This window comes from Maniola jurtina, chromosome 2 (assembly GCF_905333055.1).
Source record: "Maniola jurtina chromosome 2, ilManJurt1.1, whole genome shotgun sequence".
Taxonomy (NCBI): Eukaryota; Metazoa; Arthropoda; class Insecta; order Lepidoptera; family Nymphalidae; genus Maniola; species Maniola jurtina.
Window position 1 is genome coordinate 15,628,661 of NC_060030.1, and position 15,420 is coordinate 15,644,080.

The 15,420-nt window shown below is 40.2% G+C and overlaps 3 protein-coding genes across 5 annotated transcripts; 1 reads left to right on the forward strand and 2 right to left on the reverse strand.

The window, feature by feature from the left end:
* Positions 1–1,608: 1,608 nt before the first annotated feature.
* On the forward strand, positions 1,609–8,914 carry LOC123876935 (coiled-coil domain-containing protein 124). Of its 3 annotated transcripts, none has more exons than XM_045923364.1 (5): positions 1,609–1,768; positions 1,969–2,132; positions 6,747–6,926; positions 7,472–7,578; positions 7,963–8,914. In XM_045923364.1, exons 2-5 carry the CDS (start codon positions 1,974–1,976, stop codon positions 8,144–8,146), a joined length of 630 nt encoding a protein of 209 aa, XP_045779320.1. In that variant the 5' UTR covers positions 1,609–1,768; positions 1,969–1,973; the 3' UTR covers positions 8,147–8,914. The 3 variants fall into 3 exon arrangements, with proteins under 3 accessions (XP_045779320.1, XP_045779329.1, XP_045779340.1); XM_045923373.1 differs by having other exon boundaries at positions 1,623–1,771; XM_045923384.1 differs by having other exon boundaries at positions 1,623–1,765; positions 1,962–2,132.
* On the reverse strand, positions 8,815–13,449 carry LOC123876908 (2-(3-amino-3-carboxypropyl)histidine synthase subunit 2). The gene is made up of 6 exons (XM_045923330.1): positions 13,184–13,449; positions 12,890–13,002; positions 11,859–12,076; positions 11,452–11,658; positions 10,094–10,353; positions 8,815–9,616 (listed from the first exon to the last, which is right to left on the reverse strand). Exons 1-6 carry the CDS (start codon positions 13,325–13,327, stop codon positions 9,182–9,184), a joined length of 1,377 nt encoding a protein of 458 aa, XP_045779286.1. The 5' UTR covers positions 13,328–13,449; the 3' UTR covers positions 8,815–9,181.
* Positions 13,450–13,949: 500 nt separating this feature from the next.
* LOC123876956 (14 kDa phosphohistidine phosphatase-like) lies at positions 13,950–15,289 on the reverse strand. The gene is made up of 3 exons (XM_045923408.1): positions 15,098–15,289; positions 14,819–15,012; positions 13,950–14,325 (listed from the first exon to the last, which is right to left on the reverse strand). Exons 1-3 carry the CDS (start codon positions 15,174–15,176, stop codon positions 14,131–14,133), a joined length of 468 nt encoding a protein of 155 aa, XP_045779364.1. The 5' UTR covers positions 15,177–15,289; the 3' UTR covers positions 13,950–14,130.
* Between the last annotated feature and the right edge of the window lie 131 nt (positions 15,290–15,420).

The following is a 15,420-nucleotide window of genomic DNA, read 5'->3' on the forward strand; positions in this document are numbered from 1 at the left end:
TTTGTCCTCATTGAAATAATATCTAAATTTAATTGTGCATCCGTGCGGATACTTGCGCAGTCCCGCGCGTGCTCGCGCATTCTATGGTAGAAATTCGCGTAATGTGTGACGCGAATAGAAAACTTCGCGGGCATGCTCTGCGCTGAACTCCGCCGCACTCCGCCATGTGTGCGCCGGCCCTTAAGGGCATGAGACGGGTCTGCCCGCGAAATTCAAATTTAATTTGATTTTTCGCAATTTGTAAACTAATACAACAACCTAGGCTTATGGCATTTTAATTGCTCCAATGGCAGTAGCATCCTCACAGGTTTACATAAAAACCTTTACTTGAAAGGGTTCAGTTTAAGAAATTAGCTCTAGTATCGTCGACTAATTTGTGAGTTATAGTGGATACTAGAGCTAATTTCTTAAACTGGACCCTTTCAAGTGAAGATTTTTAAATAAATAGGTGGGGATGATACTGTTATTGTCGCAAATAGAATGCCATAAGCCTACGTTGTCGTATTAGTTTACAAATTGCGAAAAACCAAATTAAATTTGAATTTCGCGGGCAGACCCGTCGCATCCACCTTAATTTTTAAGCGTGCTAATATTTATCACCATCACGTCATTGAACCAAAAATAGTTAATAAGATTTTGAAATCGTTAATAAATTATTTAAATTATTTTGTTTTATTTTTGTTGACCAAAAAAAGTTGAATAAATCGGTTATTTGCCGAAAATCGGTAAATGAAAACCGAAAAACCGATATTTTTACGATAAAGTGCGACACTATATTTAATTTACGATTCATTACGATTTTCGAGGCTCATCCCTAAAATTACTAGGCTGTCATGACGTCATCGTGACGTTTCGCCGCAACCGTTTACATCTATATTATATTGTGGGAAAGAGACGTGTAATGTATAGTGTTAAATTGCCATAAGAGGGTGAAATAGAAAGACCATGATACAAAGAAAGTTTATTATAGATAGATATTGATTTTTTCTATATATATAATCCGATATTATCGGTATGTATAGTACTCGCTACTAATCATAAACAGATCTATGGAACTTCGTCGTCTATCTCCGGATTCGTGGTCTGTGTTGCCCAACATTTGACATTTTAATCACAGACCAATAACATACGATATTTTAATTTTATGAAAAAAAAAAACAAGTTAATTGTCAATTTTGACAGAAAACAACAGACCACAAAGTTTTGAATATAGCCCGCGCAAACTTGAGTGAGTCACATCATGTAAATTCATCAACCTACAAATGATTCAATCTATCTCTAAAATCAATGATTGAACCCCATAAGAGTTCCTAAAGGTTCCATATTCAACTAGGTTGTTCAGGCCATAGGTACTTCAGCTTCAGAGTTCAGTTTGAGCCCGCGGTATCTCCGTGACATCCCATGGTCTCTCGCCGAAACGCGTTCTGTGATTCAACCTGAGTTAAGAGGCTTGGGTCGTAAAATAATTATAAATAAAAGATTGGATTCAACTGTCAAAACCCAGAGCCAGAAGCTTGAAGCCAGTTAAAAACAAAAATATTGTCAGCTTTCATCGTGCTTTCATATATCTCCGGAGACGTGGTCTGTGGTCAGCTTGATGTTGACCAATGTTGACACTTAACAGAAAACCAGATTTGTGAAATGAAATGAAGTTTTTCGACCATTTTTTACTTTTTCGATTTTATTTCGTTGGAAATTGGTGGATTTTGGTTTTATAAAAGTATTGTTACTTGGCCTAATTTTGCGTAAAGTTATATCAACCAACAAGGTATTGTTAATTGATAGTAGCTTGCTGATTCCTAATGTAACCGACACAAAATAAATGTTGGAAAAATGGGTTTGAGAGCCGCCGACAAGGCCTGTGTTTGTCCTCATTGTATTAACCCAGTAAACCGTAAAACGACCTGCTCAGCCGTTCCGTAAAAAAAGTTTTGTAGAACATTAATACCTATTGTTGAATATTTGTAGGGAAAATGCCAAAGAAGTTCGCAGGCGAAAATAGCAAAGCCGTCGCTGCTCGGCAGCGCAAGGAGAATAGCAAGCTGGAAAAAGATCAAAAAACTAAGAAAATGGTCGAAGACGCCGAGTGGGAAGACAATGATGACAAACTGAAGAAGAAGCAGCAGAAAAAAGTTTGTTAGCTTTTGGTAACAGGTTTATGACAGTTCATTAACACAGAAACCAGCCCCTAGATGGTTGCATGGATTCATAAAATTTTCCACACATTTCAATTTTGAATTTTCAGAGAAACATTATTGATGGTTTATATAACCACATATTATGTGGTTAGGTAAAAGATCATAGTCTTTCATTAGTAGTTGTAGCTTAAATTATGAAGCTGGTTGCCGTGTAAATCCATACAGTTTCCACATATTCTGAATATAAATAGACTACAATGTACAGTGCAGGCAATGTGCAATGATTTTCAGGGTTCTGTACCTCAAAAGGAAAAAAGCAACTCTTATTGGATCTGTCTGTCTGTCTATCTGTGGTGTTTGTCAAAGAAACATAGAAAGAATTGTCTTATAGCCTATGTAAAGGGTAAAATCTGAAAACTGAATTTGTGCTTACATTGCAAAAAAATTGTTACTTTTTGTATGGAAGGGAACCCTTCGTGTGTGGGTCCAACTCACACTTGACTGGTTTTTTTATAATAATAATAATAATATATATGGCCGTGTGGCACCGGCAGAGTAGAATGTTGCCACCCCCTCTCATCCCGTGGGTGTCGTAAGAGGCGACTAAGGGAACTGGGGAACTGATTAACATCCAAGTTCCCCAAAGCTCGGCGCGCTGGCCGCAAACAGCCTCCTCGGGGACCTGAGTGGACCCCGAGTGATGTAACCACCACTCACCCCCCCCCCCCCCCCCCCCCTTTTTTATGATGATGGATACAAATATGAGGAATGTGCGAATAAGGCCGCTGCCTGGGGGTCGCCAGGGCGCGCCTGGAGCTGGCGCTGGGCGTAGCAGCATGCGGGCCGCCAGTACCATCAGTCGACCGGCACTACCACCTAGCCGGTCGACACATCCATCATCCCCACCAGATGGCTTGGCTCCGACAGGGCCCACCAGGGCCCAATCTTCGGCGCCCGCCGCTGGTGGTGTACGCCGCATGCGCTGGACTTCTCTCATGAACGAGAATGTCATGCGTGCGTACTACAGGGCAACAGGAGGGGAAACCGGACGGACTGGCTACCGAGCGGCAATGTACCGCGAGTTCCTGCTGCTCGAGCCGAACCTAACTGTCACGGAACAAAACCTGGCAGACCGGGCTCGGTATATTCAGCGTTCTAACATCTTCAACGCTACCGAGCTCGAACGATTACGACGTGAGGCTGTTCCAGAAGTATCAGCACCTACCACAGAGCAAATCGTCTCCCAGGCGGCGCCTGCCCGCGACGAGACAATTACCATCTCACAAGATTTGCCTGTGGAGGAAGACACTGAGGGAACAGTCTCCCTTGATATAGAGCGGATGAGAGGGATTTTAGAAGAGGCGATTTCTGAAATTCGGAGCGCTCCTCTAGAGAATCGTCCGCGGCTTTCCCGACTTACACTAAATGTAGCGACGCGGGATGTCATTGAGGCCATAAACAAAATGCTGCCACAACATCTGGAAAGCAGCACTGGCCTGGGTGATACGGCTTCTATTATCTTCGGTGCGGCGCTAGCCGTGCACCGATTCATCGGTGCCAAGACTCCGGGACCGGGGCGTGCTGCTGCCACAAGGCGCAGCGCGGAACCGGCCTGGAAGAAGAGAATAGAACACCGTATCACTCTTACCAGAGTCCTCATTGGCAGACTGCAAAGCTTCAGGTCGGGCAACACTAGGCCAAGGATTGTGCGCTCTGTTAGAGTTGCGTTTAACGGGTGTGGGGTCAGGTTGGACCAGCCTGACATTACGCAAAAGCTAACAGAGCGCATCGACGACCTGAAGCAGAAAATCGCTGCATGGGGGAACCGCATCCGACGATACTCGGCAAGAGTCGAGCGATTTCAGCAAAATCGTCTCTTCTCGAGTGATCAGAAAAGGTTCTACAAAAGACTGGAGTGCCCAGCAGTCTGCTCTACCTCTCAACGACCGGACCCGGCCGACCTAGTCGCTTTCTGGCGGGGGGTGTGGTCGAGAGAGGTGGAGCATGAGGAGGGGCCTTGGATTGCGGCGGTAGAGGAAGCATGTGCCAGAATAGAACCGATGAACCCGGTCGCCATCTCTGCGGAGGATGTAGCTGGTGCAGTAAGGCGGGCTCCGAACTGGAAAAGCCCGGGACCCGACGGACTGCATCACTACTGGCTGAAAGGTTTTTCGGTTTGCCATGCGACCTTGGCTCGACAATTCCAAGAGGCTCTCGAGCAGAGGGCACTCCCGAGCCTTTTCACTACCGGGATCACTCACCTAGCTCCAAAGTCCACCGATGCCACCGACCCGGCTAAGTATCGTCCCATTACGTGTCTTACTACCATCTATAAGACACTGACATCCGTTCTGAGCCTCAAGATCTCCCGTCACATAGACGAGAATAACATCATGTCTGGGGCTCAGAACGGATGTCGGGGCGGGGGTCGTGGTACTAAGGAGCTCCTTCTCATCGACTCCGTTGCGGGCCAACTGGTCAAACGCAACCGTCGGAATTTCTCCGCCGCCTGGATCGACTACAAAAAGGCATTCGACTCGGTGCCCCATTCATGGCTCTTAAGGGTCCTTGAGCTGTACAAAGTTGACAGTGCAGTTCGAGACTTCCTTGAGGCATGCATGGGGCAATGGAGCACGATCCTGTGTCTCCATGGTGAGCGGTTGGCGGCTGCCGATGACCAGATAAGGATAGGACGGGGTATCTTCCAGGGTGATTGTCTGAGCCCGCTATGGTTTTGCCTGTCTCTGAACCCACTTAGCACCCTGCTGGAGGGCTCGGGGACAGGCTTTCAGTTTCGGAGAGGAGGTACAAAAGTACCTCACCTTCTGTACATGGATGACCTCAAACTGCTGGCACCCAATGCCACCCGCCTGAGGGAGCTGCTGAACATCACCACTGAGTTCAGCAATTCCATCAGGATGGAGCTTGGACTGGACAAGTGTGCGGTCATACATGTGGAGAGGGGACAGGTTACTCATTCGGCCGAGATTAGTCTCGAGCCATCCAACATTAAGACCCTCTCCGAAGCTGAGTCATACCGGTATCTGGGCATGTCACAATCTCTGGGTGTAAAAGAGGCGGACATGAAACAGTCTGTTTGCGAGGCCTTTTTTGGCCGTCTGACAAAAATCTGTAAAAGTTATTTGTCAGGCGCCAATAAGGTCCGAGCTTATAACGGCTGGGTTATGCCCGTCCTCATGTACACCTTTGGCGTGCTCAGTTGGACTCAGACCGAACTTGACGCCCTGGACAGAAAAGTCCGCACGACTATGACTCTCTATCGCATGCACCATCCAAAATCGTCTGTGATGAGATTGTATATCCCCCGGAAGTGTGGAGGTCGAGGCGTATTAAGCGTCAAGACCATGCATAACCGGGAGATATCCAATCTCAGAACCTACTTTGAGACGATGAGGGGGTCCCCCATGCATAGAGAGGTCATAGAATGTGATAAAGGACTCACTCCACTATCCTTAGCCAAAACCGAGTGGCAGAAACCGGTGGTACTTAGCACCTCTGACCGGGAGACCGTATGGAAGGAGAAGGAGTTGCACGGACGCTTTTTTAAAGCTCTTAATGAGCCACACGTAGATAAAAAAGCGTCCGTGCAATGGCTGCGCTTTGGTGACCTCTTCGGGGAAACCGAAGGGTTTGTCTGTGCGATACAAGATCAGGTGGTTAAGACGCGGAACTACCGAAAGTACATTCTGAAGGATGGCACTCACGACATCTGTCGAGCTTGTCGCCATCCCGGCGAGTCACTCAGACATGTGCTTTCGGGATGTTCGGCGCTTGCCAACACTGAGTATCTGCACAGACACAACCAAGCAGCCAAAATCCTTCACCAAGAGCTTGCTCTGAAGTACGGTCTCCTGGATGAGAGGGTGCCGTATTACAGGTACACACCGGTGCCGGTACTCGAGCGCGACGGAGTCCGGCTCTATTGGGACCGGTCCATCATCACGGACAGGACTATTCTAGCGAATAAGCCTGACATTGTGGTGGTGGACCGGGCACAGTCGAGGGTGTTTTTGGTGGACATCACCATTCCATATGACGAGAACCTCGTGAGAGCTGAGACGGAGAAAAAACGCAAGTATCTTGATCTGGCTCACGAGGTTTCCGACATGTGGCATGTGGAGTCCACCGAAATCATCCCAATCGTCATATCTGCAAACGGGTTGATCCCAGTCAGCCTCGCTCACCATCTGAGGCGACTGGGGTTCCGTGGCAGTTCGCTCGCAGCCAGGATGCAAAAAGCGGTCTTGCTAGACTCGGCTAGGATAGTCCGCCGCTTTCTCAACCTGTCGCCCTGACCCCCGGCCGTTTGGTCTCCCCTGCCGGGGCGTAATCCTCCGCCCGGTACAAATATGTATTTATGTAAATGTGTATGTAGGTTTATTTATTTTTATATATGTAAGTATATTATATTATCTTTGGCTTTTATATATATCTATTTTGTAACCGGGCGTGAGAGTAAGTTATATCTATAATAATAATAATAATAATAATAAATATTTTATTTACCAGATTGTGGGTACATAACATTACATAATTTAATATCTTATTTGTAAAAAGCTTAGACATAGATGTCATTAAAATTGTTAGGAAGATCAAGAAAAGAAGCGTCTAGAGCAGCTCCAGAAGAAGGCAGAAGCTAAGGCCCTTCTGGAAAAGGAGATGGAGTCAATAAAGCCCAAGGCTGTTCCTCCGCCGGCCAAGATCACCCGCGCACAGATCACACACATGAAGGAGAGGACTATTAAGGCTGAACCAGAGAAACCTGTGGTAAGTTCATACTAAAGACATTGTTCATACATTAAAAACCTTATTTGATTTATTTAGAGGTGTATTAGCATAGAAGGTATGGTATGGTTGGTTGCTTTTTCTTGCTGCATCCAATTTAGGCAGTAGTGAAAATAGCAGCCAATGTGAGTTTGGTCATCACATTTGCATTGTAGCAATAAAATTTTTGTGCTAGATTAGTGGGCATCTTCTATATCCTTAATAATATAGGTGAGAAAGCCTGTCTATCTATCTGTTACCATCTGTTTAACCAGTTTTAACAAAATTTGGTAGGGGCAGCTTGCATCATGGAGATGGGCACAGGTTACTTTTTACTAAGGAAAATGAAAGAGTGCCCACAGGATTTATAAAACCCTAAATCCACAGTCGCTCACATCATTTAGTTTCTTATACATTAAAGATTCTAGATTTTTGTTTTGTCAATTTTTTTGCTACATAACGTCTTGATTATAACACACAAACACACTTGATTATAATTTTCTGAAAAAATTATGGTTATTTTCAATTAATTTCTTCACTCTTTCCAGCCTACGCGGGTGGTGGTGGAGGAGCCTCCATTGGTGGAGAATCTCAACAGATTACAGATTGATGGTGAAGTGGCGCAGAGTGTTGATGAGGCTATCTCTATTCTCACGTATGTAACATACTTTTGTGTGTCAAACAAGTAGTCTAATCTGAACATGAGGCCTGTGACTGCATTGAACAAAAAAAAACTGGCCAAGTGCGAGTCAGACTCGCGCACCGAGGGTTCGGTACTCTGGTATTTTTCTGGCATTTTGTACGATAAAACAAACTCACTTGGTATAGTTATCTTAAGGTTAAGGTTGTCTTGACAGACACTACAGGACAGACAGACAGACATAGAAGTGGAACATTTGTGGAATCTGTTCCCATAGGGAACAACCTTGGAGGAACAACCTTGGGCTTTATAGGCTACATAATCTCCATCATTTTCAATTTCAATGTAAGTTATGTGGTATGATTTTGATAAAATAAAAAATGGTCTTAATTTTTTCAGTGAAAAGTCTGACACAGACAGGCATCCTGAAAAGCGTCTCAAGGCAGCCTACACGGCGTTTGAAGAAGTCACCTTGCCAAGGCTAAAGGCAGAAAACCCAACCCTAAGGCTGTCACAACTCAAACAAATGCTGAGGAAAGAGTGGCTCAAGTCTCCTCAGAATCCTTTGAACCAAAATTCATAGATAATGTTTATTTGAATTAAGTTGATTTTGGCTATGTTTAAATGAATTCATTAACTGTATAGTTGTTCTATTTCACAATGATCGTTTGCTATGTTTGTGTGAGTGAACACGTACACATTGTGTGCGTGTGCGACTCGACCGACCGCAGTTTTCGTTATGCATACAAATGCGCTGATGATCGGTACACGCACTACTACAACGAAGGCTGAATGGTCATCATGAAATAGAACAACTCTATAGTTGCTATATGTTATAGCAAACAAGTTGAGCGAATATGTAGTATCGATATTTAGTTTTCTATGGCGGACCGAAGAGGCGTGAGGGAATTCGTATCGCGTGGTAGCATGCGATTGGTTGGTCAGACGCCCCTTGCTTCTTGCGATGTGCCAACTTTCTCCTACTACGCCGCATTTTGCTCAATTTGTTTGCCATTCACTGTACTCTTTGAGTTCTGGTATATCTTACAATGTCACAGTGAATTGGCCATAAAATTCCTTTTTTTTAAAGTTATTCTATGGATTTTAATTTTTTAAAGTTTCGCTAGGAAATCTGGCTACCTTGGATTTTGTTTTCGAAAACTAAATGAATTAGACATAATAGAGTTGATTTTTGTCTTACATTTTTAACACTTATGTATAAAGGGTGTTATAAGAAATAAAACAATAATGTTAAGTTACTGAAGTTTATTTAACTTCAAGTCTTACCAACTACTAAAAATAAAGCTTAAAGCTACTAATGTAAATAGTAAAAATAAATTATTGAAAATTATTTTGTGGCTTTTTTATAGTAACCAGATTTTCCTTCCCATCATTATAAGACCTTACTTACATTTATGTAACCCTGGTCTTATCAAATTTTCGTAGAAAATCTTTTTACTATTGGTTTTGTAGATATTTAGTATGGTTTTATGGAAAACGACTTTATTTAAACCCTTAAATATTCCTTTTTGACCCATTTCCTCCTCTTGACTTTTTGTAACCCAACTTTAGCCATAATATTTATGTCATAACTCCATATAGCATGTTATACAAAGCATTATTCAGGCTCATTACTATACTGCAAAGGTATACCTTTTCGTCCCTCTTCTGCCTTCTTCACCTCGGTTTCCCCTAACTTCTGTTCGAGCCCTGTCCAAGATCTGTTTTGAAGATTACCACCTATATTTTCCAGTGCCCAGTTCTGTTTCTCTACTAACTCCTTACCACCAACTTCGTTACTTTGTATTTTAGTTTCTCGTATATTTCCCGTTATGAGACTAACATCTGTGGTATCTTTGATGTGGCTAACTTCACAGTAGTGATTTTTTCCTGGCAATAGTTGGTCATAGTCTGTTATGTGATAGTTGTAATACGGCTCTCGGTTTGAGTTCAGTGCTACTTCCAGTTCAAACGGGTAGACTATGGGTTTGTAGAAGTCTCGGTTGCTGTATAGATCGTTTTCAGGGCATGCTATCATTACATATATGTCAATCTGGAATAAAGAAATACTATTTAAAATTATTACATTCAGAATTTTGATGATTGGTTGGTCACTCAAGATGGGCACTACTCACTGAGTTTTTGTCTTTGTCATTTATTTTTTTAAATTGTATAGACTAGCGCTTGGCTGCAATCAGACCTGCTAGCAAGTGATGATGCAGCCTAAGATGGAGCGCGCTTGCCTAGAAGTTGCCTATTCACTCTTGACTTGAAGGTACCCATATTATAGGTGGAAGAGAAAATTGACGCCGGAAGGGCGTTCCATATCCTAGCGGTTCGAATTAGGAAAGAGGAAGCAAATGGTTTTGTACATGTTCGAGGAATTTCGACTACGTAGGGATGCAGACCTTGACAATGCTTGATGATTTGTATGGGATTATGTAACAGAGAGAGCCCTAAACAAATTTTTCTCTGTGGATAGAATCTGTTGTCCTGGATGAAATAAATAAATGATTTTGATTTCACTTACCTCGGGGAAGTTGGCCAGCTTGGCAACATTAGGCTTCCCAACTGATATTATGTAGCTTTTCTTCCCGTTCACTTTGCACAGCTGTTTCATCCTGCTTATGATGTGTTTAGTTTGATCCCCCGCTAACTTGCAAACTAGGATGCCAATCACATTGGCATCTTTACACTTTTCCACCAAGTACCTCCTTCTTTTGGACCAGGTTGTCTCTTCTGACATTGAGATTTTATTCTCATCAGGATCTAGTAAGTACCATTTGGAAGCTGTAAAGAGAAATTCTCTAATTAGAACAAGTGTAAATTAAAAGTTTATAACACAGCAAATGAAGGTTACAGTAACTAGAAGAGCTGATAACTTTCAAACGGCTCAACCGATTTTCTTGGATTATAGCTAAGAACAGTCTCGATCAAGCCACCATTCAAACAAAAAAACTAAATTAAAATCGGTTCATTAGTTTAGGAGCTACGATGCCACAGATAGATACACAGATACATACGTCAAACTTATAACACCCCTCTTTTTGGGTTGGGGGTTAAAAAAGATGTCACACCTGATTTCCAATCCGTTTCATAGGTGTGAATTGCATCTTACATGTGTTTATGATGAAACAAAGTATACAAAGAATCAAAAGCTTAATTTGTTATAATCCACTAAAAAGGGGAAACTGTACAACATGCACCACCCGCCCTCCCACTGCTAAGCACGCAGGAAAAGCCAAACACCAAGCTAGCCCCAAGTACCACACAAATCCACCAGAACACACTCAAACAAAGTATATCTGTGTAGAGAATATATTAAAAACCACAAACACTAAAAAGTAAAAAATAACTTTTGTTTAGCTACACTTGTAATGTACCTAGGTATGAAGTCGAGCGAGCATATTGAAACAAAATTAGAAATCCAAGAGTGAAGCTCGCCCGACTTCATACCTAGGCACATTACAAGTGTAGCTAAACAAAAGTTATTTTTTACTTTTTAGTGTTTGTGGTTTTGAAGTCGGTTTTATTTTTCTTTTGAAAATTTTTTATTTCACAATTTTTAGTGGCCCCACTGTACTATAATATGCTAAGCCCAGTTAAAACCCTACTGTTTACTAAGCTATCACACTGATCGCGAGCAATTTGCTCCTATCCATTGAGGAGTTCTGTTCTCCATCTCCGAAGATATTCATCAGATTTTCACCAAATTTATATGGGACCACCTGCACAGTATACCCTTTCAAACAAAAAAAAAATTTCCAAATCGGTCCAGGGGTCTTTGAGTAATCGGAGAACATACATAAAAAATAAAAATAAAAATAAAAAAGATTCCGACGAATTGAGAACCTCCTCCTTTTTTGGAAGTCGGTTAAAAATCCTTACCTGGAATGGATATAGTAAAGTTAAACAGCGTCTGTCCTCTCGACCCAACGTACACACACGTACAGTCTTTGATATCTTCCAAGGAGAAGGTCTTGTTTCTTTTGTTTCTTACCACCCTTCCTAAATATCTATTAGGCATCTCCTCAATCTCTATGAAAGCTACATAGCATTCAGGGTATTGTTGGAAGTAAAATGAGATTAATTCATCTGAAAATAAAATGTTACAAGTATTGTGTAGTTAAATATGCCTAGTACATCTGTTTGTGTGTTACAACCATGTTAAAAACCAGTCAAGTGCGAGTCGGACTCCCACACAAAGGCATCCCTACCATTGTTGTTGGCGTTAAAAGAGAACATAGGTTAACGGTTAAAAAAAATGTTTTTAATTAAAGAACTCTACTTGGTACCTTTACAATGTTCATATTCAGCACCATAGAACAAGCATAATTTATCATTTCCTGTACTGAAATGGTCTACTAGCAGTTTTTTTGTGGCTTCAATATTGAGTTGTTTCTTGGGCAATACAGTAAACACTGGAATGTTGGTAGCAGTGAAGCATGTATGGCCATAGTGTATCACTGCCTCTCCTTGCACATGCATCGCTGCCACTGAGTCTACACAGCAGCTGGAAAAAGATTTGAAATATATTATATTATATTTGTTTATTTAATTTACAATCTAAAATTACAAATATGCCCTATTAACATATTTTTCAATGGCATTTCCCATTAACCATAGGTGTAGCCGTGATAATTTAATCAATGGCATTCACATTGCCATTTGGCATTAGACGATTTTAACCCCAATTGAATTGGCATTAGATGTTAACAGTTAAAGTATATTATTGGCAGAATCATCAGTTTTATAATTACTAGATGATGCCCACAAATACTGACTACATCCATGTAGATTTAGTTTTTTTTTAATCCAGTGGGAACTCAGATTTTTTAGGATATAACAAAGCCTACATCAATCTCTGGGATGTAAGCTATTCTGTGTACCTTTAGTCACAATCAAATAAGTAGATGCAGTATAGGGTACAAGTCAAACAGATACACTTTCACATTAATAAGTTTTATTATGAGATGGTTTTCTTTAAATCAAGAAGTAGCATTGAATTTAGAGACATTAGATGTTTCTTGAACAGCTAACGTAGCACCGACATGATTTGATTACTGACCATCAGGGGCCACATTTTTTATGAATTAATAATATTAATTGACACACCTATCGCCTGACCTGCCTCTCTCTACTGACTAACGTGGTATACTTAGTTTCTAAAGTTAAACATAATTCACATTAGACTAGTATGTATGGGACCACTTAAAAAATTGGAACCAACCACAAAAAAAAAAAATTATACTTTTGGCTAGTCGACCATTTTAGCAATGAGCACAGACTATCAGCCAGAAGAATTCCGTCACCACATAATTTATACCTTGCGTAAGAAGTATCACCAAGTATGTACAAATCCGCAGATGTCCTAGACTTGATTTCCTCATAAATATTTGCGCTTACACCTAGCAGATCATCAGGAAATTGTAGGCATATCTGGAAAATGAGTAATATGTGTAAGGTTAAACAGATACGAAATAGGCCTCTATTTAAAACTACATAAGTGTCAAGGATACCTACTCTTGTAAGCAAGAACTCTACATTGTGACTATGGAATTCAAGCTCTGAAAATACCTTTACCTTTTATAAATATTTATTGTATAGCTGTACTATGTACCTTGTTGAAATTATTTTCGGTGATCCATTTACTCGTTTCAAGTATATTAAAACGTGAAATAAGATCGTCAGTGCCGAAGTCAGCTTTGCTTGCCTCTATTTCCCTTTCAATGCATATTTTGCCATCTGTAGTAAAATTAGCCATAGCTGATTATGTTGAGATTTTGTTCCAAAGGTTTTATATTCCAAAATACGTCCTTTGTATTCACAATAAATTTTATTTATAAATTAGCAGAAACAAAGCGGTGCAGTTGCACACAACCACAGAGTACTGTACTTTTTGCTTTTTAATTTTTATGCATTCATCCATCGGCTCTGGGTTCCGTATTATTTAATATTTATACGGCTCACGATTTTATCGTTTTTGAGCCTTTTTTTAATAGCCTAGTTTAGACCACAGACAAAACCCAATTATTTTAATGAACGTGGGTGGATTGGACTAGGAACGTGCGGTGGGAAGGCAGGCCCATGCCCAGCAGCGGACGCAAACAAGCTGATTGATTGATACACATTCTGTGAAAAGTTTCCGAGATATATCCCGCTGACAGACAGACAGACAGATGGAGGGATGGACACTAGGTAGGAACCCTAGGAAATAGAATAGATTTTTAATCAAGTAAACTTTTACAAGTGCTTTTGAATCGTCAAAATAATTTACCACTGGTTCAGAATGCCGCAAAATAGATTTATGTCATTATTATATGATATTTTGTGTTTATTTTAAATTTTAATAGGTACACAAAAACAAAAAAAAAAAACTTAGACAATAATTTTAACATGCAATATTTATTGTATAATTTTCGTTAGGTTTCACAAACGCAAACTTGTTCACTGCAATTCAAAAAATAATATATTAAAAATGTAAAAAAGCTGTTTTAAACATTTAGGTATTTTCTTATCAAACAATCAAGATAAATAAATATTAGTGACAACACTTTTTAAAATAATTCAGTACCCTTCATCACTGATTGTTATAGTGTATCCAGGATAAGCATCTTTGATCAGTTTTGCTGCTACTTCGTGGTCCGCTTTACCATAACCTTGTGAATAACCATAAATATGAATTTTTTTGCTGTCAGGATCATGAGATATTCTTCCTCCGCCTAATGGTTCACAATCAAGTGGTGAAAGTTTTGCCTGGACCTAAAAAATTACAACATATTATTAGTCTAATAAATAAACATCTATTCCATTCCATCAGCCTATATGCATCTATTAGCTGATACCCGCAACTAATTTAAGAAAAAGAAATAGTTAAATCCCATCAGTTTTGGTGGTCAGGTCCCCTGCAGCATCAGGATTGAGGAAATGGAATCTAAATTTTTTATAGGTATGTCACAAAAATTCTCTATTGAATAAAAAAAATTACAAAACTCAGTTCATAAATCTGAGATTTCGGTGATCATAGGTAGAAAAATACTCCTCCTTTTTTGAAAGTCGGTTAAAAATGAAGTCTATGTTACTTGTCTTACTACTAGATAATAATGTCTCCAAACAGTTGCAAATCTTTGTAATATTTGTATGTAGCCACTCTGTATAGTTTCTAGGACAATTTTATTAACAAAAGGCTGTTACATATTTTTTTCTTTACCCATGCAGTAACTAGTTATTGTAAAAAAAAGAACAATGTTCATACTTCATCATAAATATCAGAATGATAATTACACCGTTTGTAGCCTCTCAAAATTACCATCTGTGGTTTTGCTTCATCTTTCTTTTTGTCGTAAACATTCAATAGTATATATTTAAACACGCCTGTTGGATCTATGTCAACGAGAGGTATTTTATTTCCAGAAGACATATTTCGGACACTATTTTTGAAGGATTTGACTGAAAAAAATCAAATTACGTAAATGTTAGTATAATTCGTAGCAACGCGGCCCGGTAAGTTATTACTTAAAATAGGATACTATACCTTTAATGAATTGGTTATTACTAGGACAATGAGATATTATTGATGAGAAAGTCCTTATAATATTATTAGATTTTAACATAAGTTCTATTTAAAATGAAAAATAAAAACGAACCGAAAATCTAGGTTTTCTGAATCAACTAATCGAAATTACTCTTTAAAAAAATTACAAAAGTTCAAAAATTGACATAACATTACATTAATTTGTCAACATTTTTTTTAAAATGATTTTCCGGCTCTGGCGTAGGTTCGTACCCTTTTGAGCCTTGTCAACATTCAAGGTAGGTGACAAAGACCTTAACTTAGTTAGTAAGTGTAAGGCCTTT

Bases quoted from the DNA above. Each gene is read 5' to 3' on its own strand.
- LOC123876935 (XM_045923364.1), top strand. From the start codon at position 1,974: ATGCCAAAGAAGTTCGCAGGCGAAAATAGCAAAGCCGTCGCTGCTCGG. The intron at 2,133-6,746 runs GTTTGTTAGCTT...TAAAATTGTTAG, and splicing joins AGAAGAAGCAGCAGAAAAAA to GAAGATCAAGAAAAGAAGCG. The intron at 7,579-7,962 runs GTATGTAACATA...TAATTTTTTCAG, and splicing joins GAGGCTATCTCTATTCTCAC to TGAAAAGTCTGACACAGACA.
- LOC123876908 (XM_045923330.1), bottom strand. From the start codon at position 13,327: ATGGCTAATTTTACTACAGATGGCAAAATATGCATTGAAAGGGAAATA. The intron at 13,003-13,183 runs GTACATAGTACA...CTCATTTTCCAG, and splicing joins CCGAAAATAATTTCAACAAG to ATATGCCTACAATTTCCTGA. The intron at 12,077-12,889 runs GTATAAATTATG...ATCTTTTTCCAG, and splicing joins GGTGATACTTCTTACGCAAG to CTGCTGTGTAGACTCAGTGG.
- LOC123876956 (XM_045923408.1), bottom strand. From the start codon at position 15,176: ATGTTAAAATCTAATAATATTATAAGGACTTTCTCATCAATAATATCT. The intron at 15,013-15,097 runs GTATAGTATCCT...GATTTTTTTCAG, and splicing joins TAATAACCAATTCATTAAAG to TCAAATCCTTCAAAAATAGT. The intron at 14,326-14,818 runs GTATGAACATTG...GTAATTTTTTAG, and splicing joins ATTCTGATATTTATGATGAA to GTCCAGGCAAAACTTTCACC.